Genomic DNA, 23,548 nt, shown 5'->3' with positions numbered 1-23,548 from the left:
TCTACCCCCCCACACACACACACAATCCCAAAAAAGTCTAAGGTATGCACTCATGTAAATAAATATTTCACTGTTACGTACATTCTGATCCCTTCATTAAAAAGGGGGAGGGGAGCTGTTAACTGAGAAAAATGCATCAGTAACTGAATTAACTCAAAGGGAGCTTTATTCTTTTCCAGTGAAGTAATCTTCTACCCTACTTATCCTATCCTGTCCTGTCCCGTCCCGTCCCGTCCCATCCCGTCCCATCCCATCCCATCCCATCCCATCCCATCCCATCCCATCCCATCCTATCCTATCCTATCCTATCCTATCCTACCCCTACATCATCATCATCATCATCATCATCATCATCATAATAATAATAATAATGAGGAGGAGGAGGAGGAAGAGGAGGAGGAGGAGGAGGAGGAGGAGGAGGAGGAGGAGAAGAAGAAGAAGAAGAAGAAGAAGAAGAAGAAGAAGAAGAAGAAGAAGAAGAAGAAGAAGAAGAAGAAGAAGAAGAAGTTGGAAGGGACCTTGGAGGTCATCTAGTCCAACCCCCTGCTCAGGCAGGAAACCCTATACCATTTCAGACAAATGGCTGTCCAGTCTCTTCTTAAAAACTTCCAGTGTTGGAGCATTCACCACTTCTGGAGGCAGGTTGTTCCACTGGTTAGTTGTTCTAACTGTCAGGAAGTTTCTCCTTAGTTCTAGGTTGCTTCTCTCCTTGACTAGTTTCCATCCATTGCTTCTTGTATTCTACTATGCTACTTCAGTATTACTCAGTATGAATAAACAATAATAGTAGTATTCAGTATATGTTTTTACACATTGGGTACACTAACATAAATCCTGTTTCTTTAAACCTTAAAATACAAGGGTTATATTATATTTTCTTCCATACAAAAGGATTGGATCATTAAAATCAGTCATGATCATTAATTAGCCAAGTTTCATTACATGGGTTAATAAATTATGTGAATCCTACATTTTTAGCCCATCTTTGCTAATAAGATATTTTCTGTTCATTAATTCTCTTTGATCATTCTAGTCTCCTGCTCCCTTATACCTGAGCTGTGTATTAAAGGCAATAAACCACTGTTATCGTCGAAGTATATTTGAAGGAATAACAGAAAACAAGCAGCAGCCCTTGCCAATTTGGAATCTCTCCTAACATTTTTACATGGACCAAAGTGTGACCACCATTGATCTGACATTCAGCACCGATACAGACAATGTGTCCTGGCCAAAGAACAAATTAATTTACCCAGGGAGAGAATGTGCAGATTTATAGCTCCACTTTGCACTTACATGCTTGGCCTCAGAAGCTTGCTGCCCCCTGAAAACTGCCATAATTAATTTCAGAATTAGCATCACAGGGATAGAGAGGACACTAAGGGAAATATTAAATGTTGCCACTTCGGGTTGTCAAAAGTCTAAGAAATTCAGTGAAAACTAAATGGTCCATCTCTACCTACTGATCTATTATTGCAGGTTTGGAATTAGCCACATTCACTCATCTGTTGTAACACTGAGATAAAGAGATAGAAAACTCTGCAAATGAGAAGAATGCTATTTTTTTTTATCTCCTTTTCTTTTTCCTGACTAAGGAAGACATTCTTTTTGAGCTACTATTTTTTGGGGGGTGCTGTCATCTTTTGCATTGGTTTGTACTCTTCTGCTTTTTCATCCTGAAATAATGCGTTAATCCCGTGCAAAACTGATACCATTACAACAATTTTCATTTTTACAATATATTTCTCAAAAATCATTATTCCAAGAAATTTCAGGGGATAGAAAGAACTACAGTTCTGGATGATTATAGGAAACAGAGAAAATTCAGCTTTAGTTGCTATATTGAGGCAACATTGCTCTTAGGAAATAGTTATGGATTTATTTTTGGACATTAAGAGAAAATAGAGCTAAGATATAGATTATGTTTGGAAATCTTCAATTGCATGATAGATATATATCTATAGATTAAGATTTAATTTACATCCTACCATTCCTCTGACAGCTCAATGTAATATAGATAGCAGCCCTTCCATTTTTTCTAATTGTTAGTTTTTGCTAAAACAAAAGGATAGATTGAGCTAAGATAGTTCCACTCCCAACAGCTTAAGCAGAGAAACCTCTTTGCAACGAATCCGTAACTGGACCATCTAATCTACTTTCTATTTTCCCTGCCAGGGTAACAGCTACCACCATGGGGCCAATCTTTTCACATATTTATTCAGTAGAGATATTAAAACTTCAGCATGAAGTGTTGGAGGATATCCAGCAGATAATTATTTGTAGTCTACATTCAGCACATACACACAAACATAAAATCACAGTGGATTCTGCAGAGAGTGTCACTTAGCAATAGAAAGGGATAGCAGTTTAACACTGAAGGACTTTTAGCTTTCTCATTGTTAGAGTTAAATGCTTGCATTATATTTTTTGCACAAATAGGTTATTTTAATCTCTTTTGGCTAAGTTATGGATTATGTCTGATCTATTCATGTGGATTCACTTTGCTATCAGAGTGTATATTCCCATGAGATGCTAACATAAATCTGACACTAAGTATGGGTAAGCTACTTATCCATCAGTTCATTCCCTGCTAAAATATCAAATTGTGGCACTTATAAATGGTGGTTATCAGCCAACTTTTTCATGGCTGACTGACAATATTTTCTTTAAAAAAATAAAGCAAAGTAAAATCAAATAAAGTAGTTGGCTATTTTATCCCTGTTACAATACCCATGCCTAGTGGATATATGGGGGGAAAAACAGAGAAGAAGAGAGATTGCAATGGAATGGTCTGATGGTCCAGCTCTATTATCAGAAGCCAGACATTTGCATCTTATTATCCTTATTATTAAGGGATGCGGTGGCTCAGTGGGTTAGGATGCTGAGCTTGTCGATTGGAAGGTTGGCAGTTTGGCGGGTCGAATCCCGAGTGCTGCATAACAGAGTGAGCACCTGTTACTCGACCCAGCTTCTGCCAACGTAGCAGTTCGAAAGCACCTAAAAATGCAAGTAGAAAAATAGGGACCACTACGGTGGGAAGGTAACAGCATTCCGTGCGCCTTTGGCATCTAGTCATGACCACATGACCACGGAGACGTCCTCGGACAAGCGCTGGCTCTTTGGCTTTGAAACAGAGATGAGCACCGGCCCCTAGAGTCGGAAACGACTAGCACACATGTGCGGGGGAACCTTTACCTTTACCTTTTTATCCTTATTATTAGTATTGTTTAGATAAATAAACTAAAGTAAAATTTAACCAATGAACTAAATTTCAAATGTTTGTTAATTAATAATCAGTACATGGTTTAATTTGTCCCAATGACATGATCATTCAGTCATTTCATTTCCTTTGTTTGTTTCCACTGTTTGAGAAACCACTAGATGTCATTTCTCCTAGAGGATGGAATGAAAATCTGCATTGAATGAGAATCTACATTACAGTGTACTCATCTATGTGTGTGACCACAGGAAAAAAATGCTGAATGCATGGGCAAATGTTTATTTGTATCTCCTCCATTCAATCTTGAACTGATCAATCCTTGTCTAAGTGTATCTGCTTTTGTAACTTATAAATTTGAATCACTCAGATCTTTAGAGACAAAAAAGTAGCTATCTAAAGGTGCTTATTCCATCTCCAATTACATACATACATACATACATACATACATACATACATACATACATAAAATTCTATGATCAAGAGCTTCGTAATGTCTCCTTTGGGGTTTTGGAACTGATAAAAATAAATTTTATCAAAAAAGCATAATCAAAATGCATCTAAGAAACACAGATATTTACAATAGGAAAAACCCATGTATTGCATTTTTGCCTAGCTGGGTTCGCCATGAAAGCTTAAATAAGTTTAATTTCATTTGAAGAACAATATTCATCAAAATTCATTAGACACTTGTAGGCATTTAGCTGGAGGCTTTTAGGCAGTCCCAAAGCAGTGTTTAGCTTCCATTTCATATTTTCTTTTCTTTTTTAATGCATCTTTTAAAGCATTTTATGTGGAAAAAGAACATAGATTTTGTATAACTCTCTAAGTGACATTTTCATGCAATTCTGTTCCCAGAGAGTTGGTGAGAGAGCATTTGGAAAATGAAATTGTCTTATGAGAAGCTGGTGGGTGACAAATGTTTCATCCAAGTTACTTCATAATATAATGTGGCAGAGAAAATCAGAGCTCTGTATGCTACCTTGGATATTTCAAACAGCTGGAGGCATTATACCCCCAAAAGGTGCTGAAACAATTTGAGACATTTTAAGAAAATGGAAAATGGAGGAAATCAATGGATTTTTTCTCTTTTTTTATTTCCCTGTAACTTTTCTTGAGATTCCTTTGCTAAAACCTAAGAAGGTTTTAAACCTAAAATTGTATTTATCATTCTGACTTATATTAACAAGTATTAATACTTTATTATATTTATTCATTATCATTAATTTTGCAGCCATTTTCAGTTTCCGAAACATTTTAGTATCTGGATGATTATATGGTGCCAGCCATAAGTTTTTACGAACTATTGCATGAAATGGAAAAATGTGTTTTACTTGGAACCCAAAAGAACAATCTTTTATTTTAGTTGTTCTGCCAAATTGTTTCAGCTGGGCTGCAGATCAGCAGGACCATATCCCCAAACATTGTGGTTGTTTCAGGTTTGGGCCAAAAGAAAATCCAGAGGGCGTTATGGCCAAGCAGGCTGAAACAAATGAACCTCATCCATCTCTTTGTATTTCTCTCCACGGTTTTTGTGTATCAGCCTACTGTCGATATTTCTTTTCTTTCCCTGTTTCACTTCCAAGATGTTTAGCTTCAAGCACAGCGTATTTAGCTTCTCCAACTTCTCCTTCCCTCAATATTCTTTCCTTAGTTATCAATGCCCTTGGCTTCAAGTGTGGTACAATTAGCAACTTCCTAACCCATTTCTTGATCTTCTTAGCACCTTCTTTTCTCCACCAACCCTTAGCTATAACTGATGTCTTTGACTTCAAACACGACATATTCAACCAGTCTATCAATCATTCCTCCTGTTCTTCCCATTGCCCTCCTTTCGTTCCTTCTTTGTCTCATCACTAAAGTGCTTACATTTATAATGATTTTTTTCTCACCCAAAACATGTCTGCTTGGAACACAATTTCAGACCAAACCTGACAATACAAATGTTCTTTGGCTCAGAAGTGAAACATTGAAAACTAGTTGCTCCATAGTTTGCATGCAAAATATTTTTCACACCTGCATTACAAATTTATTTTTCATGTGCAGCTGGTATCCCATAATATAGAAAATAATAATTCCAAAATCTCAAAATGTGCATGAAATGTTTGTATTTTAATATTTTTTGTTTTCCAAAGCTCAGTTTTTTCCACTTCATTAAATGTTGAAAGGCAGACCTGAAAATGAAGCCCTTTCAGGGGAAATTATTAACTATCCTTCATTAAGAGGAATTAAAAATTTCTACCAAACAGAAATGGAAATTGACTCCACATTATCAGTAACTCAAACACTTATTGAATAGTTGGTCACTGGAATATATGCATCGGCTGACAAATGTTTCACTGATCTTCATGTCCATGAATGACCACAAAAGGATGTGAGTATTGATTTTGCAGTTACAAATAAATTTTAGTGAGCAGCCAAACTTGCAAATATTGAATCTGCAAATGATAAGAAATAACTATAACAAAAAAATCACATTAAAAGATAAAGTGTCTTTCAAGTCAAGTTTGAACCATGAGAACTATGTAACTGTTTTAGTAATAACATGGAAGTGATTTGTCAGTATTTGCAGTCTGGCCTATAGTCAAGATCCACTCTGCATAGCCTGCTTATATTCAGCTACCATAACTATATAAATACATAACACATAATAAAATTATGAGAAAGAATCAAAAACTCCCAACAGTGTTTTTGCCAAGATTATGGTGTGGCAAATCAAGTATCCACGTACTCTATATGTACCGACAAATTAGTAAACAGTTACTTTGAGTTTAAATATTCAGGACAATTATGGTACTAATTGCAATTTTATAAGGGTTAAATGTTTAAATATTCAAAACTAGTTCTTTCTCTTGCAACATGTCATTTTAAACATATAATACAACAACAGAAAATGCATTGGGAATATGCTGGGCATCTAATAATTCCTTTTCTTTTTCCTATAAAAACAATTCTTGGATACCACAAATTTGTTTCCTAACAAAAGTGTAGTGATTATTCAGTCTCTTCTGGGAAAATAATAATAATAATAATAATAATAATAATAATAATAATAATAATAATAATAATAATAATAATAATAATAATCTCACCTCATTTTGGAGATCTCTGATCATTTTGCTTTTTCTCTCCATTTCAGTCTTCAGAAAATTAATCTGGAAATGTAAATTTGAAGAATTTATTGAAAATCTTGCTCTAGACAGGATAATAAGGAAATAAAGTAGTATCTGTCTACTTCTACATTACTTCAGCTGTCATTTAGGTTTCTTCCATTGCTCATTTGTATGTAGGCCAGCTCCAGTCCTTTATTCATCTCAGTCAGTTTTAAATCCAACATTTAAATATTTCTACAAAGCCTTTTTGGATTTTCAGAACCACTGATTCATTGATAGGAGGATCCATCCACTCCATGTATATTTCTTGGGCTTTTGCCTCTACTTAATTCTGGGTATTCTCTTTACTCCAGGTCTATTCATTCAGAGTAGAAGATTATTGTGGTGCATATGTTGTAAAGGTTAGACACCTCATCAGGCCATACTGTATTTTATGTTTCCTTCTGTTCAGATTAAGATAGGACTGTTTTCCTCCTGTCACCACCAAAAAATGGAAAAAAAATGAAGTCAAATATTCAACCAGTCCCATATCCCTACAAGCCTACATGCAAAGCTAATGTAGGATATAATTCTCAGCTTATTATAAAATAGTCTTCTAAATAATAATTTTATTAATCCTGTATTAATGTATAGATAAACTAAAAGCGTAGAACACACAGAATAGGTAAAATATAAAAAAATGCCTTTTCAAGGACTTAATGAGTTGTATGTTTAACTAATTATTCATAATGGAAGGTTCTCCAGGATCTGTGATTTTTGTGTGTAATTCTAGAAAGGATTTCTTTTCCTGTACAGCAGTGAAGATGGAAAGAGTCAGTCTCTAAAAATACCCTTGAATTTTTTTGCACAGGATCTATAGAAGTAGTTTATAACTAAATATATTTCTTTCACAGACATTTATCTTGCTAGACATATATTATTGGACTGCCAACCTACTTAATTCCAGGAATAACATTCCTGTTTATAGACTGCTTAAGTTTATAATAATAAAAAAAATCTCTTGATGTTCTCAGCTGACTTCCAATAATTCTGAACAGCTTAATGAAGTAAAGGGTAAAGTAAATTAATTTCACACATTTTCCACAAATGACTTCAAAAGCTCTTAGCAGGCTTTATTGGATTTCTTCCGCTAAGTTTCTCTCCTGCTACCTTTATTATTCTTTTTTTCCCTTACTTTTTTCTTCCTCCTTTTCTTCATAAAAGAAGCACAGACAATGTTTTAATGCAGGCCTCAAAATTATTTATGATGGCTCACTTACTTTAAAGGTATGTTACTAATTCTCCAAAGCAATCCTGATAAAGTATAGTAGAAAGATCAAGGCTTCAATAGATCTTCAGAGCCAGGCTGCAAAGAGATAACAGCAGACAAACTCTCTGCTTACTTTCAAATAAATGTCCAGAGTTTTGCAGCCCAGATCAATGAACCTAGGCTTTTATTTTCCAGCAGCTAGAGTTTCCCTATATTACCATATTTAGAAATATATTTGTGTCTCTAAATAATAAGAATCTGTGTGAATGAGTTTATGTGGTATGAAGGCCTAGCCATCCATCTCTACCCACTTGGAGGGTTCTGCAGGGACTTGTGGCATGAATGGAAGGATTTTATTCAAAGCTGTTAAAATAGCTTCCAGGTATTTTATTCATATATTTTAAAATGAGTAATCTTAATTATGTGAAAGCTTATCTCAACCCTGCCCACTTACTGGTGAGGCTCTAATGGCACTTTTTTTCTGCAGATGTTCATGCTTTCTTTTTTAAAAAAAAACCCACAAGTTTTATTAGTTTTCTGATTTAAAATCCAAATATTTAGAAAGCATCATGGTGACTGAAGTAGCCGAAGGACCACTCGGGACGACAGGCTAATTAACTAGGGGTTTTATTTAGAGCAAGGCAAAAACAGAATAACTCGTCCGGCTTTTATAGCCGGCAGCTGTCAGTGAGGACCAATCAGGATCGTCCCTTTTGGCGCCGCGTCTAACCGAACCAATCCTTGCCGTCTTCTCTTGACAGCTCTTGTTTCCGCATGGCTCGGTGTTTTGACAGCCGCGAGCTGTCCGTGGCTGTGCCTGCGCCGTGCGGGGAACTTTGACAGCTGTCAAAGTTCCCGCATGTTCTCCTGTCAGATTTGTTTTCCCCTCACAGTAATAACGGAATAACTGTTTAATTTATTACTAATGTTTGTTTACGTATATAATACACCCCTTACCCCTCCCCTGGAGCATTCCCTCCCCCTTGTTGGTTGTTGGAGCCGGCCCATTGGTAGTCCTTTAAATATGCAGGGGCTCTTCTGTTCCTGTTAGAGCGCCTTGGGGGTGGGGCGATGTCTGGTTCTGGTGGTAGTAAGTTCTCTTGCTCCTCTTCCTCTTGGGTTGGTATCGGCAACATTCCTGCGGGGGCTTGAAGTTGGTGGTCCCCTGGTTGGGGTTCTGGGTTGTGCTGTGGTTGTCTTGGCCTGAGTTGATCGATATGTCGTCGTAGATTGCCGTCACTATGTGTGGATATTAGATAAGAAATAGGTCCTGTCTGTTGTAGTACTGTCCCTTGGACCCATTTGTTTTTGGCTGTGTATGACCGTGCCCATATCATTTGCCCCGGTTTGAATGTGCGGGGTGGGGGGGTGATCTGTTTCTGCGGTGTAAGTGTCTGGATGTAGTCTGTCGAGCCGCGTTATCAGCCTCCTCCCCCATCTTAGTTCTGCAGGTGATTTGCCCGTTGTTGTGCATGGAGTTGTATGTTGTGACATTAGGAACTGGCTGAGTCGACGCTGCCAGTTCCCTCTTACGAATTTTTTTAAAGCTTCTTTGGTGGAGCGCACCATAATTTCAGCCATCCCGTTCGTCGATGGGTGGAACGGTGCAGACGTGACCAGTCTAATACAGTTCTTCATAGCGAACATCTGAAATTCACGAGAAGTGAATTGAGGTCCATTGTCTGAAACCATGGTGTCTGGGAGGCCGTGGGTGGCGAATATTTTCCTAAGGGCTTGTATAGTGGCTCCTGAAGTTGTTTTCCTAAGGGGAATGACTTCTAACCATTTAGAATAGCTGTCGACTACTATTAGGAAACTCTGCCCTTGGATTGGTCCTGCGAAGTCTAGATGTATGCGTGACCATGGGTTTTTTGTAGTTTCCCATTGTGAATTGGGGCTTGGGGTGGCTCGCTTCGTGTTGCTTGACAGGTGTAGCACCCTCCCACATATTTTTTCTATCTCTTTATCAATGCCAGGCCACCAGACATAACTTCTGGCCAGAGCTTTCATCTTGACTATGCCTGGATGTCCTTCATGTAAGATGTCTAATGTTTGGGCTGTGTTCTTGTTGGGTATTACCACCCTATTCCCCCATAAAAGGCATCCCATATGTGAAGACATTTCATTTTTCCTGTTATAGAATGGCTGGAATTGAGGGTGTGGGTTTTTTGCTGGCCATCCTGTTGTTGTCCACCTGAGGATTCTGCTGAGTATTTTGTCTTTAGCTGAATTGTTAGCTATAATCTTTGCAGAGAGGGGGCAGTCAGGAAGTTGGGAGATTGCTAGAATTAGCCCCGCTGGGGCTGGGTCTGGGTCCTTGCCTTGAATTGGCAGCCTGCTGAGGCAGTCTGCGTGTCCTAATTCCTTCCCTGGTTTATGTATTAATTTGTAAGAATATGCTGATAGGAAAGTGGACCAACGCAGTATTCTTGGTGAAAGAATCTGCGGTGTTGTTTTATTCCAAGTGAATATTCCTAGTAGGGGTTTGTGATCTGTGAATATGGTAAAGGGTCTCCCATAGAGGTAGTCATGGAACTTTTTTACCCCTGCGACTATTGCTAGTGCTTCTCTGTCGATTTGTGCGTAGTTCCTTTCCGCTTTTGACAGAGTGCGTGAATAAAAAGCTATGGGTCTTTGGGTGCCATCCTTGTATAGGTGACTTAATACTGCCCCTATTCCATAGGGAGATGCATTGCAAGCGATGCATATTGGTGTGTCTTCTCGGAAAAGGGTGATTGTTGAACTGTTACAGATATTTTTTTTTAATGACTGGAAGCTATTTTCATGTGTTTTGGTCCAGGACCAGGCAGTTCCCTTGTCTAGGAGCCTATGGAGAGGCTCTGCTATGGTGGCTTTGTGGGGAAGGAAAGCGTGATAGAAGTTTAATAACCCTAAAAAGGCTTGGAGTTCTTGTTTATTCTTTGGGCTGGGCGCTGTCTGAATAGCCCTTAGTTTTTCTGTGGTGGGGTGAATGCCTTGGGCGTCTATTTTGTACCCTAGGAATTCTGTGGAAGTGACTCCGATGGAGCACTTTTCGCGTTTAAGTTTGAGACCGGCTTCTCTGAGCCGGCTCAGTACAGCTGACAGTCTGTCAGCTAAGTTTGCTTCGTTTTCTCCGGCGATGAGAACATCGTCTAAATAGGGGCAGACCCCGGGTATTCCTTTCAGGGTTTTTTCCATAATACCTTGGAAGATACCAGGGGCTGCCGAAATGCCAAATTGGAGCCTTTTCACTTTAAAGGCACCGCGGTGGGTGACAATTGTTTGGGCTTCCGCGGTGTCATTTGTGACAGGCAGTTGCAAGTACGCCTGCGTCAGATCAAGTTTTGCAAAAATGGCGCCGGAGCGGATGGAAGCAAATACGTCCCTTACCGCTGGCACCGGGTAAGCATGGGGGCTGAGGGCTAGGTTGAGGGTCGCCTTACAGTCTGCACATAATCTAATTTCCCCGTTAGGTTTAACTGGGGTGACTATTGAGGTCTCCCAGCTTCCCCCTTCCGTAGGTTCTAGCACCCCTAGTCCTACGAGGTGTTCTAGCTCATTTTCTATTTTTTCTTTAAGGGCAAATGGAACCCTCCTAGCTCTTATCTTTATGGGCTGGATGGCTGGGTTTAATTGTAAGGAGATGGGGGGGCAGTGTATTTCCCCAGAGTGCCATCAAAGACGTCTGCATACTTGTTGCAGACGGCTTCGAGGCTAGAGGCTTGGACTGTGTTTACCCCAGTAATGGCGATGCCCAGAGGGCTGAACCAGTTCAGCCCGATTAGGTTGGTGCGGTTCCCTGGAGTCACTAGAACTTCTAGGGGTCCCTTGAATTTTTTGTATTCTACAGCGACCTTAGCCTTCCCTTCTAGAGGTATGGGTTTTTTTTTGGAAATCTGCTAGATGGACCTGGGTTTTCCTAAGGGGAATTTCCCTATTGCTTCGCTGGCAGATCTCCTGATACGTTTTGAATGAAATTAAGGAGACTGCTGACCCGGAGTCCACCTCCATAGGGCAGGTGACTCCCTGAATTTTTACCCTGATTCTTACTTTTGAACTCAGGCTGTGTACCTTATCAATTGTTTCCACTAGGACCCCTGGCGTTTCCCCTATGTTGGCCTGGGTGGTTGGCCTACCTGGGGAATTGGCCTCCAGATCATGCACGTTGTCGCGGGGCCGACTTCGGCACACCGGTTTGATGTGGCCGGTTTTTCCGCAATTGTGGCATTTTGCGTTTCGGAACCGGCAGCTTCCCCGGGCATGGTTGCCCCCGCAGCTGGCGCAGGTGGCCCGTTGCTCGTATCGTGGTGGCGGGGGGTTTCTGGTTCTTCGGCGGTCTGACGTGTCGCTTCTTCGCTGTTGCCTACGTTCCATTCTGCACTGAAGGGCCTCACCGTCTGTGAAGTCCACCGATTCGTCGCTGTCACTGAGGGTTGCGCTCTCTTGGTACATGATTGCTGGACTCTCTGGAGTTGTGGTGGTCGATTTTTTCTTGTGGTTATACTCGTAGGCCATTATTTCTCGGGTCAATTCGGCTAGACTCATGTCGGGTTTAGATGTCAGTTTTTTCTGAAGCTGCTCATCCCTCAACCCAATCACCACCTGGTCTCTGATGCGGTCTTCCAGGTCGGGGAAACAGCAGTTACGAGCAGCGTGCCTGACCCCGGCGATGAAGTCATTTGCGGGTTCGTCCGGTCGCTGCTTCTTCTGGGCGAATTGTACTCACCAATACAGCTCCGAGCGTGCCGGCATATAATGTTTGTTCAGTTGGTCTACCAGGTCTGCGTAGGAGACTTCGGTGATGGGTACTGGGCTGAACAGCCTGACGGCAGCATCGTATACCGGGGGCCCGCTGATGTACAGGAGAGCGGCGGCCTTTGCTCTGTCGTCGGTGATTTTGCTGACGAGGAGAAATCCCTCAACTTGCCCCAGGTGTGATTGCCATCTCTCTGGATGGCGGGTATCTAATTCCCTCACACGCCCGAAGTTGGCCATGTCGTCCGGTCCTGGGTCTCGCTCCGTTGGAAGTTAAAACTTCCAGTGACAGCTCTGGCCGGGAACTCTCTTCCTCGGCCGTGACTTCAGCTATGGAGCGATCCCATCCTCGTCGCCAGTGAAGTAGCCGAAGGACCACTCGGGACAACAGGCTAATTAACTAGGGGTTTTATTTAGAGCAAGGCAAAAACAGAATAACTTGTCCGGCTTTTATAGCCGGCAGCTGTCAGTGAGGACCAATCAGGATCGTCCCTTTTGGCGCCACATCTAACCGAACCAATCCTCGCCGTCTTCTCTTGACAGCTCTTGTTTCCGCATGGCTCGGTGTTTTGACAGCCGCGAGCTGTCCGTGGCTGCGCCTGCGCCGTGCGGGGAACTTTGACAGCTGTCAAAGTTCCCGCGTGTTCTCCTGTCAGATTTGTTTTCCCCTCACAGTAATAACGGAATAACTGTTTAATTTATTACTAATGTTTGTTTACGTATATAATACAGTGACTGGGTAATCAAAGGCTCAGTAACAGAGTTTTTAGTACATAATTCAGTTTACATTATCAAAACATCCTTCTCAATTTCCCTTAACATTTAATATAACATGCTTAAACCAGTAAATTTCTAACAATAACATGATCAGTTAAAACATTTGTCAGTCCATTTTTAGTTATATGTATCCATGTCCTGTTTTTAAGTTTTACCTATTTTTTTTTTTTGGTTATAGTATTCAAGTTTAGCCTTTAACATCCAAAATAACATCCACAACCCAAATTTCCCTTATTTCACTACACAAAAATTATAACATCAAAAATACACATAATATCTATATGAGTGAACTCTACTTACATTTCATAAACATTTTCTATTTCTCATCCTGATACATCACACATTGCCAATACAATAACCTACATTTATCAAAAATACACATAATATCTATATGAGTGAACTCTACTTACATTTCATAAACATTTTCTATTTCTCATCCTGATACATCACACATTGCCAATACAATAACCTACATTTATCAATCTATTTTTACTTATACATATCCAAATTCTATTTTGATTTTTCCTAATTGTTAGTTCTTTGTTAAAGTATACAAATTTAACCTTTAACATTGATAATAGCGTCCATAACCCAAATTTCCATTATTTCCCTACACGAATTATAATATCTAAGATAAGCCTGATAAATACATAAGCATATTCTAATTTTATCTCATAAACATTTTCTATTTCACATCCTAATAGATCACACATTACTAATAGAGTAGCCTTTAGTAACTCTCTAGCAAATGATTTTTTAAACCTAACTCTAGCTTTCTTTTTCTTTTTTTTTGCCTTTAGGTCAGATAGGTCTCTCTTGATTCCAGCACATATTGGTTGAATTGTAGGAGACCATCTAACCATCAGTAATCCAAAAAAGCTAAACCATTTATAATCATTAGGTTGTTGCCCTGTTGGTTCAAATCTCTGTATTTGCTCTAGTGTCTTTATCTTCAATTCAGTCTGGTCTCTTCCTTCCTTTGGTTTCTTCTGATTTAAGCAGAAGGTCGTATCCAACTTTGTAGTTGCTGCTTGGTTGTCTAGGTTTTCAATAAGCTGTCTTTGTTGATCTTTAGCATCCTCTATTTTGGTGTTACTTTCTTCCGCTTCATATACTTTTGAAGTTGTAGGTTCTTTAGATGGAGTCAGGATTTGGATATTAAATTTTTCAATATCTTGTTGTTCCTTAGAGTCCTCTATCTTAGTAGTTTCTTCCAGCTTTGTTATTTTCTGAATTATAAGTTCTTTAGTTGGAGTCTGGGTTTCAGTTTGTGGTTTCAAGCTAGCGCCTTTCTCTTTCAGTCTGGAGTTAATTATCTCAGTGGCTTCGAGAATTTTTTCAAGTATAAGCTTATAGTCAATTGAAGTTTGTAGCTGGTCTCCCTCCATTTCTGGAATAGTTATAGATAATCCTTTAGTGGAGGCTAATTTTTAAACAAGAGTCAGTAAATGTTCACCTCCACAGTTCTTAAAATCCAAATTCACCTCCCAGCTGTTTCAAGTTTTTATCTTTAGCTAATGCCAAGGACAGATTTAAGTTGTAAACAGATTTATTTGCCAGGGATATTCACTTGCTGTACCAGGCTTAACCACAAGATGTTCCAGTGTTATTTAAAATCCTTTTCAGACAGAGTAGGCTTTTATCAAAATTAAGTTCTTCGTCTTTTTTCTTTTTTCCCCTTTTTTTGTCAAATGCATAATGTAGACAGTTCCCATGAAAATAGGAGCTTTTTGAGTCACCAAATGTAAAAGAGATATGGGTCTAATTAGTTAATTATATTTTTTCAAGGTTTTTTTTCCCCAGTGTATTCAAACGCCACCATTTAAGAGGGTGGGGAAAAAAAGTTCCCTTCCCTCTCTCCTCGTAGGGGGAGGCAATTTCAGAGGGCTTTTAACAGGAAAAGAAAGGAAAGTTGGATAGGGAGAAGGCAGTTCCCACCCAGTTTGTCCGCTGTGCTTTCAGGTGATAAGTTGTTAGTTTGGCCTCAGTTGGAAACGGCATTAATGATGGGCCATGGGAGTGGCTGATCCTTTCTTCATCAGTCCAAAGAACTGCTCCAAGTTGATGGGAGGGCTGCTGCCTTTCCAAAATCAATTTGAGGGTGCTCTTCCTTGCTCGTCACCTCTCCAGGGTGACTTTTGACCCCTTTCAGGGGTCCCCTGGTGAAAGAAAGCCAGACAGAAGGAGGAGCGATCACCCTATTTGTCTGCCAGCACCACGATCCAGAACAAAAAAAAAAACCTTTTCCTTTTAAGCTTTTTCAAAATCCTGAAATACAGCAAATTACTATAGATATATTTTTGTATTGTTCTGTATTATAGAAGCCATCTTATATGTAATTTCTAAGAAGGGTAATATAGGGCGTGGGGAGAGAAAGAGAAAAAAAGTGAACCAATTTTCTAGATCTACATTCCAAAGCTTTCAGTGGTTTCCTAAAAGGAGAAAGAGACATTTTAACAGAAAACCTATTTTCTAGAAGGGCAAAAATTCTCATCATGAGAAATATAAAGCCTATAAATGTGAGTGTGCAAGTTAAGCTTTAATCCATGGCCATCTTGCAGATATGAACTTAACATGGGTCTCTTATTCTGATTTATCTTCTAGCATTATACAAATTGATTATAAATTATTTACATTGTCAGTGGAGAGAGAGAGACAAAAGAATTATCTACACCCTGTCAAAGCAATCTCCAAATATAGAGTATAACCATTTGTTATGGACAACTCCCAGACTCCTCTTAATCACGTACAGAAGAAGATCTTCACTAGACATCTATCTTTTATCTTTGGAAGGCAATACAAGAGATACTCAACTGAATAACCTTGAATGTTAGCAGAGAACTGGCAAATGATTTTGGGAATAATTCTTCAGTGAAATCACCTCTCTATTGCATTCTGATTTAAAGCAACTGTTAAAATTTTGTATTTCTTTTTCACAGTAACAGTCTTAATACAATTATACTGCTCTCTTTTGCTCTCCATTATCCTTATAATGCTACCTTAGCAGCTTAAATCATGAAATTATCCTGGATAAGTTGTGTTTAATTTAAATTGGCAAATCTTACCAAGCAATACTGAAAGCAGTTTGCAGAGAAGTCTCAGAATGCTGGACTTGTATATTTCAATGGTAGCTACAAATATTTTTAATAAGCAAATATGTAAGGATTAAAACTATTCAATATTTCTAAATTCAGCATAGATGCTGTAGCACTACAAATCAGCTGAAATCTCAATGTAAGATTCAAACTTGGCAAACTTATTGAAATTTGAGTTTTGAAGGCCAAAGGATTTGAATCAAACTGATTTGAAATTTTCTTTGATAAATGCCACCGTCAGTTATGGTTGCCTAAAGCTGCTTCATTTTGTGGCCAAATGGGATGAAATGAAACTGAAAATAACAAGACTGAGACGTCTTTTAGAGGATATTAACTGTGCTGCCAAATTTTGGCTGAATACATCAAAGGTTAGACTGTAGTCATTTCTTGAAATATCTCCTTCCTTTCTTTCAAAGCAGCAATAGCAGAGATAAAAATGATAAAGCCTACCAGCCTCTTTGAAATCCTTTCTGTACTTCTTGAGAACTTCCAGAAGTACAGGCAGGATTTCAAAGTGGCAGAGGAACTAGAGATCAAATTGCCAAAATACACTGGATCGTGGAGAAAGCTAGAGAGTTTCAGAAAAGCATCTACTTCTGCTTCATTGACTATGCTAAAGCCTTTGATTGTGTGTATCACAACAAACTGTGGCAAGTTCTTAAAGAGATGGGAGTACCAGACCATCTTATTTGTCTCTTGAGAAACCTATATGCGGGTCAAGAAGCAACAGTGAGAACTGGACACGGAACCACTGATTGGTTCAAAATTGGGAAAGGAGTCTGGCAAGGCTGTATTCTGTTGCCCTGCCTATTTAACTTATATGCAGAGCACATCATGAGAAAGGCAGGGCTAGATGAATTAAAAGATGGAATTAAGATTGCCGGGAGAAATATCAACAACCTAAGATATGCAGATGATACCACTCTAATGGCAGAAAGTGAAGAGGAACTAAAGAGCCTCTTGATGCGGGTGAAGAAGCAGAGTGCAAAAGTGGGCTTGAAACTCAACATTAAGAAAACCATGGCATCTGGTCCTCTCAAATCCTGGCAAATAGATGGGGAAGAATGGAGGTAGTGACAGATTTCATTTTCCTGGGCTCCAGGATCACCGCAGATGGGGACTGTAGCCAAGAAATTAAAAGATGCTTGCTCCTGGGGAGGAAAGCCATGGCAAATCTAGACAGCACACTAAAAAGCAGAGACATCACCCTGTCAACAAAAGTGCGTATAGTCAAGGCTATGGTCTTCCCAGTTGCAATGTATGGCAGTGAAAGTTGGACCATAAGAAAGGCTGAGCGCCAAAGAATTGAGGCCTTTGAACTATGGTGCTGGAGAAGACTCCTGCAAGTCCCTTGGACTGCAAGGCGATCAAAACGGTCAGTCCTAGAGGAGATCAACCCTGACTGTTCTTTAGAAGCCAGATCCTGAAGTTGAAACTCAAATACTTTGAACACGTAATGAGAAGGAAGGACTCACTGGAGAAGAGCCTAATGCTGGGAAAGATTGAGGGCAAGAGAAGACGGGGACGACAGAGAATGAGGTGGCTGGATGGAGTCACTGAAGCAGTAGGCGTGAACTTAAATGGACTCCAGAAGATGGTAGAGGACAGGAAGTCTTGGAGGAACATTGTCCATAGGGTTGCAATGGGTTGGACATGACTTCACAACTAACAACAACAAACTTAAAGTGTTTAAAAAGCAAGGTTTTATACATATTAAAGAACCACTGGCAAGCTTGTTAACATGGTTTATTGGTAAGGCTCTTATTTTTAACTGATGACTTTTTGTGTACTGCTTCTTCTTCTTTTTAATCTTTTATGCATTTTCCTTCCATTCCTTTCTCTCTCTTCTTTTTAAGGAAGTTTGAGAACTCTACTTGCTTTCAATATTGTGAGTATAATGAACTACAATATAGCCTATCTAATACTCTATATCTATCTATCTATCATCTATCTATCTATCTATCTATCTATCTATCTATCTATCTATCTATCTATCTCTTTTCCAACTTTATTATGCAATAATGTTTTGGATGTTAGACTATTTTAGACCACTCATGAAGTTAATCATTCCAGGAACAGAAAAAAAAACAGACAAAAGATAGAAAAGAAAAATAAGTAATTGGTTCTTCAGGGAGAATTAAACATTAGGCAAAGACAGACTGAAATATCTAAAAAATGTCAGACACAGAATGTAGAAATTAATAAAGCAGGGCATCCTTGAAAAAGAATTTGGAAAATATTATTCAAAATGCATGGAAGAAGGACATCTTAAAGGAGCTATGACTTTTTTTCCAGTTTTAAAACAAAACAGAAGAAAAGAAGAAATTAAAGAGGCGCTATAGTTGTAACAAAACACCTTTTCCAAAATATTTTTGGAGCATGTACAAAGACTACAAACATCACAGTTAAGACATATACACTGGGATTAACTAAAAATAAAGTTAAAAAACATGTGCTTAAGGAAAGACTGTCACAAAAGGAAAAGCATATTAGCAAAAAAATAAATCTGAATCTTGGATTTTGCATAAACAATTTCTCAGAAATATGGGACAGACAACAAAGTATTACTCCCTTAAGTGTGGAGGTATAAGAAACTGGTGTGATTAATTAATCATTTGAACTGTTATGATTAAACTCATCTGTTGATTATTAATGTCTCAGCTTTGTCCACTAATGGAAGGAAAGTTGCTTGATAGCTCCGAAGCCAAAAAGTTCATCAAATCTCTGAATTGTTACCTAATCCCTCCAGACCTAATAATTAACTGAAACATTTAACTGATTTAATAATATTTGAGCTAAATCAAATTCACATTTTCACACAGACTTAACTGGGTCCAAGTTTTGTCTCTTCATTTGTGCCTGGATTAATTGTCTGCATGTAAACATATTTCTATTATGTTACAGATAAAGCTATGAGGAATGGGGCTTACAAGCTCTGAATGTTACATAACTCTGCTCTTGTAGATCTATTCATGATCAAATATTGAGTGGGCCAACTGTATACTAAGCTCATATCTTCTAACAAACCTGTAGCATATGTAAACCAATAGCCACGTTATCATTTACATCTAATACAGGAGCCACACAGTCTCTCCAGATTTTCTATAATCATCCTAGTTTAACCATTTTCTCATATGCTACAGGTTTAATAAGTATACCACAGCTGGGCTGTAAATAGAAACAATCACTAGAAGGTTGAAAAAAGGAGTAATAGTAATCCAGATATGTATGAAAACAAACTGTGTATGCTACATTAAGTTCTGAAAGGGAATTAAGCACACATTGTCAGTTAATTTCTCCAAAAGCCCACCAGCTGTGCTGGTATATGCAAACAACAACAACAACCTTTATCTTTTGTTCTCAATTGTTATGTTTCAATCTGAGAATAAGAACTTGGAAATTGTATGCTGCTTAGAGTCAGTCTCAGTTGAAACAGTTTATGTGAAATACATACATATAAATAGAATTGTTTTCGGTACCTCAGTCTTTGACTGCCTGGATTAGTCCCTGCAGTTTTTCCTGGCAAAGATTTTAGAAGTGGTTCAACCTTGCTTCTTTTCTAGGGCTGAGAAAGTATGACTGGACCAAGATTACCCAATGGGCTTCAAGCCTAAAACCAGGCTAGAACTCATAGTCTCCCAGTTTCTTCTGTGGTGCCTTAATCTATATACCAAATCGACTCTCCCATAACCAGCCAGTACAAGATGCTGTATATACAATTATTATGAAGCACCTACTCACATGTTCATTGCCAGAAAAAGTAGTGGAATCTAAACTTCAAAAAAGTTATCAAAAGGTTTACATAATTGCTTCTCTTTCTATGTTCAGGCTGTGAATGTAGTTGCTAATGTAATGTGGCACCACCTACACATAAGGGACTTCAGGGAAGTTACAAAATCAAGTTTAGAGCCAGCAGTTCCCAAGCTGCGATGCCAGTTTCAAAAATAATTGGCAATCGATCAAATAGTTCAGTGTAACAAAACTAGAAGAGAAGGCGATGGATTTGAATGGCTTAGGGATATAAGGCAGAAAGCGAATCTTCACTTTGAGCTTTTCCATACTGCACCCTTAAACTGATGAACTCTCAGGCATAAACTAACTGGAAATAAAGCCTGCTTAAAAATCCTTTTCTACCTTTTATCCTCCTCTGCTTTGGCCATAATGAAAGTCCAATTTTCTACTACAGTCCCTGACATGTATTTCCTTTCTCCTTTACTATTCCTGGAGGAGGGTTTTTTTTAAAAGCCCTTAGTTATATTATTTTCCCTGTCACTAAGGCTACAAGGAAATTTCACCTGGTTAAAAACAAAACAAAATAGACAGGTACGCGTCCGTACTATTCCACTGTTCTATCAATGAAGTTATTGTTAAAAAAATGGTTGTGGAGGGCAGATGCAATGACCAAAGAGTGCTTTCCTGCTGCAGTACACAAATAATGAATTAGAGTTGTTTGCCTACAATGAAATGGAGAGCAGCAGGAATTCAGGCAGACCATCTGAGTCAGAAAACAAGGTTTTTGTTGTTGTTGAAAAAGGTGGGTAGAGATTGCCTTCATGTGGACTGTGGATGAATAGAGAATGACATAGTGCGTTCCTACATTGAGCAGTGGTCAGCAGCTCATGCTCACAGTGAGCAAGCTTGTTATGAAGATCAGACCTTCCTTGGAGGAAAATTCACAGTTTTTACAGCTTGCACCTAGTATGCAATTGAAGTGCTTATCTAACTGTGCCATGTTGTGTATCCTAGAATTTCTACTCAGCTTTTGCCAAATTCTTATGCCAATTCTGCCATATTTTAGGGTAGAAAAAAAATGAGAACAAACAGTTCAGTGAGAATTCATGGAATATGGGTTAAATGGAAGTCCTTGGTGCTCCGTCTGCATCTTTGTTTGTTTGCAGGAATCTCATTACCCAGTAGGTAACATCAGTGCTAATGAGTATGAGGTTTACTCTACAGGGTGGGAAGACAGGGTTCTCCAGGGAGTAGTGACAAACAGCTTAGAGCGCAGGTGTCAAACTCGCTGCATCACATGACGTGTTGCGACGTACCGTGAGGTTTTTTGTTTTTTTTTTGCATTGCTGGAGGTGGGATGGGTGTGGCATCTGTTTGACACTCCCGGCTTAGAGCATCAGGGGGTCCACAATATGGGTTGAGCGCAGACTGGAAAAATAACAAGCCAGAAGAGAGCAAAAATGTTCCACTTTACAAAGCTCCTTTTCAAATGAATTTGAAGGCTTTAGAGGGGCTATCAACAGCAAACTAATTCTGGAAACTCTGACATGGAATTGGGGTTCCTATTTCCCTCCAGAAGAGCCCTTAGTGACAGAAATCTTCCCTGCTGACTCTATCCCACCACTTAGCCCTAAGCATAGAAAGGGACGCATTCAATGATAGACAGGTGCAGGGTGGCTTTCTGAGAAACAAAACCAAATATGAACTACATGTAAGTAAGACACCCATGGATGGGAAAACCCCAAAGCAAGCTCTGCTGGCTGGCAGATCAACATGCACTCTAAAATGACAGCTTTAAAAGCTTTTAGGTAACTGGTAGCCGAAACAATATTTCATTCATCAGCCTTCCTGATGAACTTGCCCAGCTGGTTCTTTTTTGCTGCTGGTGGTGGAACCCCAAATTCCTTAACCTGCCCTGGAAATTATTTCTTCTAACCAAGTATTTTATCCTGAAGCAGGGAGGAGGAAATGAAATATTGTGGGCAGAATTCTATGTGGCAGGTGCAATTTTTTTTCTCTTCCTCATGTTAGTTACTGACATGGAATATGCAATGTGATTCATACTGCAAGTACATTGTGATTGTTGTATGCAACCATATTTTTGAAAGTGAAAATGCCTTGGCACTGTTATTTATATGCCCATCACTACTATGATTTGCTATTCCTATTTACCAAATGCAAATGTGCCAAAATTGGAAGTAGGTACATACAAACAGCACAAAAGCATCTCCAATTTGAAATGCATATTAGATGACCCAAACAATTCATAGCCCAACAGTGAATTATCATCGCTGAGCTCCAAATGGATACAAAATGTGTGGATTTCATCCAGCTAAGTGCAGTAAAGAAATGAAACTATTTCTAATATTGGAGAGACAGCAGGCTATAAATATAATAAAGAAGGCTCCGGATTGTGGATAAAGGATATATAATAGACTTGATTTAGAAATGTGCATAGTTAGCAAGCCTTTTTCCTCTTTGTTTTAGAAAATTAAGACTTGTATTTTATATTCCTCAATATTGCAAGATAAATGATCGGATTCTTCAACACTGCAACAAATAAATCCAAATTCAGTGAAACATATACTCTGGATTTGAATCAAAGGGTTCTCATGGAATCTTGGAGCATCTATTGCAAATGCCATAAGCTTAAAGTTTCTGAAAAATACAGTTATGTTTTTAATTGAATTTGCAAATGTATTCCTTAGGATAATTGCCAAGAAAGTTGAAAACTTTCTATGGATTGAAAGTATATATGGATGCACCCAGCTTCCAAAGAATTTACCAAAATTGCAGGAAATAAAGCATAACCTCATATGTCATGTGAATTTAGTTCTTAATATATACTTTTCCATCTTTTGCAGATTTGAAAGTTGGCATATAAGTGAAATTGGGACTAGAAATAAGTTTGTTCTGCTTGAAGACAAATGTGAAATAGCAAAAATATAGTTAGTGACATAGCCTTTTACATTTGCTGCAAAACACTGGGAGAAGAAGGCATGGAAAATTATGTTCTCTCCTCCTCCTCTTCCAGCACACATTATCATTGTTTTTTATGGTGGCTGTTCTAAAACATCTTAGGGCTATTTCTTATAATACCTTTGATAGTTGAACTCATTTCAGTCATCAGAATTGCTGCAGCAATAAGCTTGGGTGTTTCATCAAACTTATTGCCCAGATAAGGAGGGAGGATGACAACCCTTGCACTGTGTGCTGATATTTTTACAGATAACACCCTCAAGACATTAGTCTTAAATGCCAGGGGAAAGAGGCTTCCCCCCCTTCTTCTAATTGCAGTTTTAAACAATAAAACTTGCATTGACCTAAACCACTGCATAGCTCTCTACTCAGAAATAGCCCACTGAGTTCAAAGGATCTTATTTTTTTAGGAAATTGGTACAGTATATTATTGCAGTTATTTGTGCAGTGTGCTGCATTCAGGGGTATGGATATAGATGGATATACTCACACTGCATGCCTATATTTACAGCCTATTTACAATTAGATCCAGGGCAAAGGCTGTATTGTATAAAGATCTCCATTCCAAAGCAGAGTTTACTAGTCCCATCATCTTTTATCAAGTAACGTAGCTATAATGAATGCCTTCTAATTTCATCGGAGAGTCAACTAT

At 38.8% G+C, this 23,548-nt stretch overlaps 1 protein-coding gene across 1 annotated transcript in view; it reads right to left on the bottom strand.

Annotated features, from left to right (window-relative positions):
• The window catches only part of LUZP2 (leucine zipper protein 2), a gene marked incomplete at both ends in the record, with an annotated part of 438,735 nt that overhangs the window by 162,766 nt on the left and 252,421 nt on the right, over positions 1 to 23,548 (bottom strand). The window contains one exon of the mRNA XM_083349683.1: positions 6,307 to 6,369. Coding sequence (XP_083205809.1) covers positions 6,307 to 6,369 — 63 coding nt within the window. The remainder of the gene's footprint in view (positions 1 to 6,306; positions 6,370 to 23,548) is intronic.

The sequence above is a fragment of the Vipera ursinii genome (assembly GCF_947247035.1).
Source record: "Vipera ursinii genome assembly, chromosome: 1".
NCBI lineage: Eukaryota > Metazoa > Chordata > Lepidosauria > Squamata > Viperidae > Vipera > Vipera ursinii.
The sequence above is the reverse complement of the archived record's forward strand: the minus strand, read 5'-3'. Positions and strand labels throughout refer to the sequence as shown.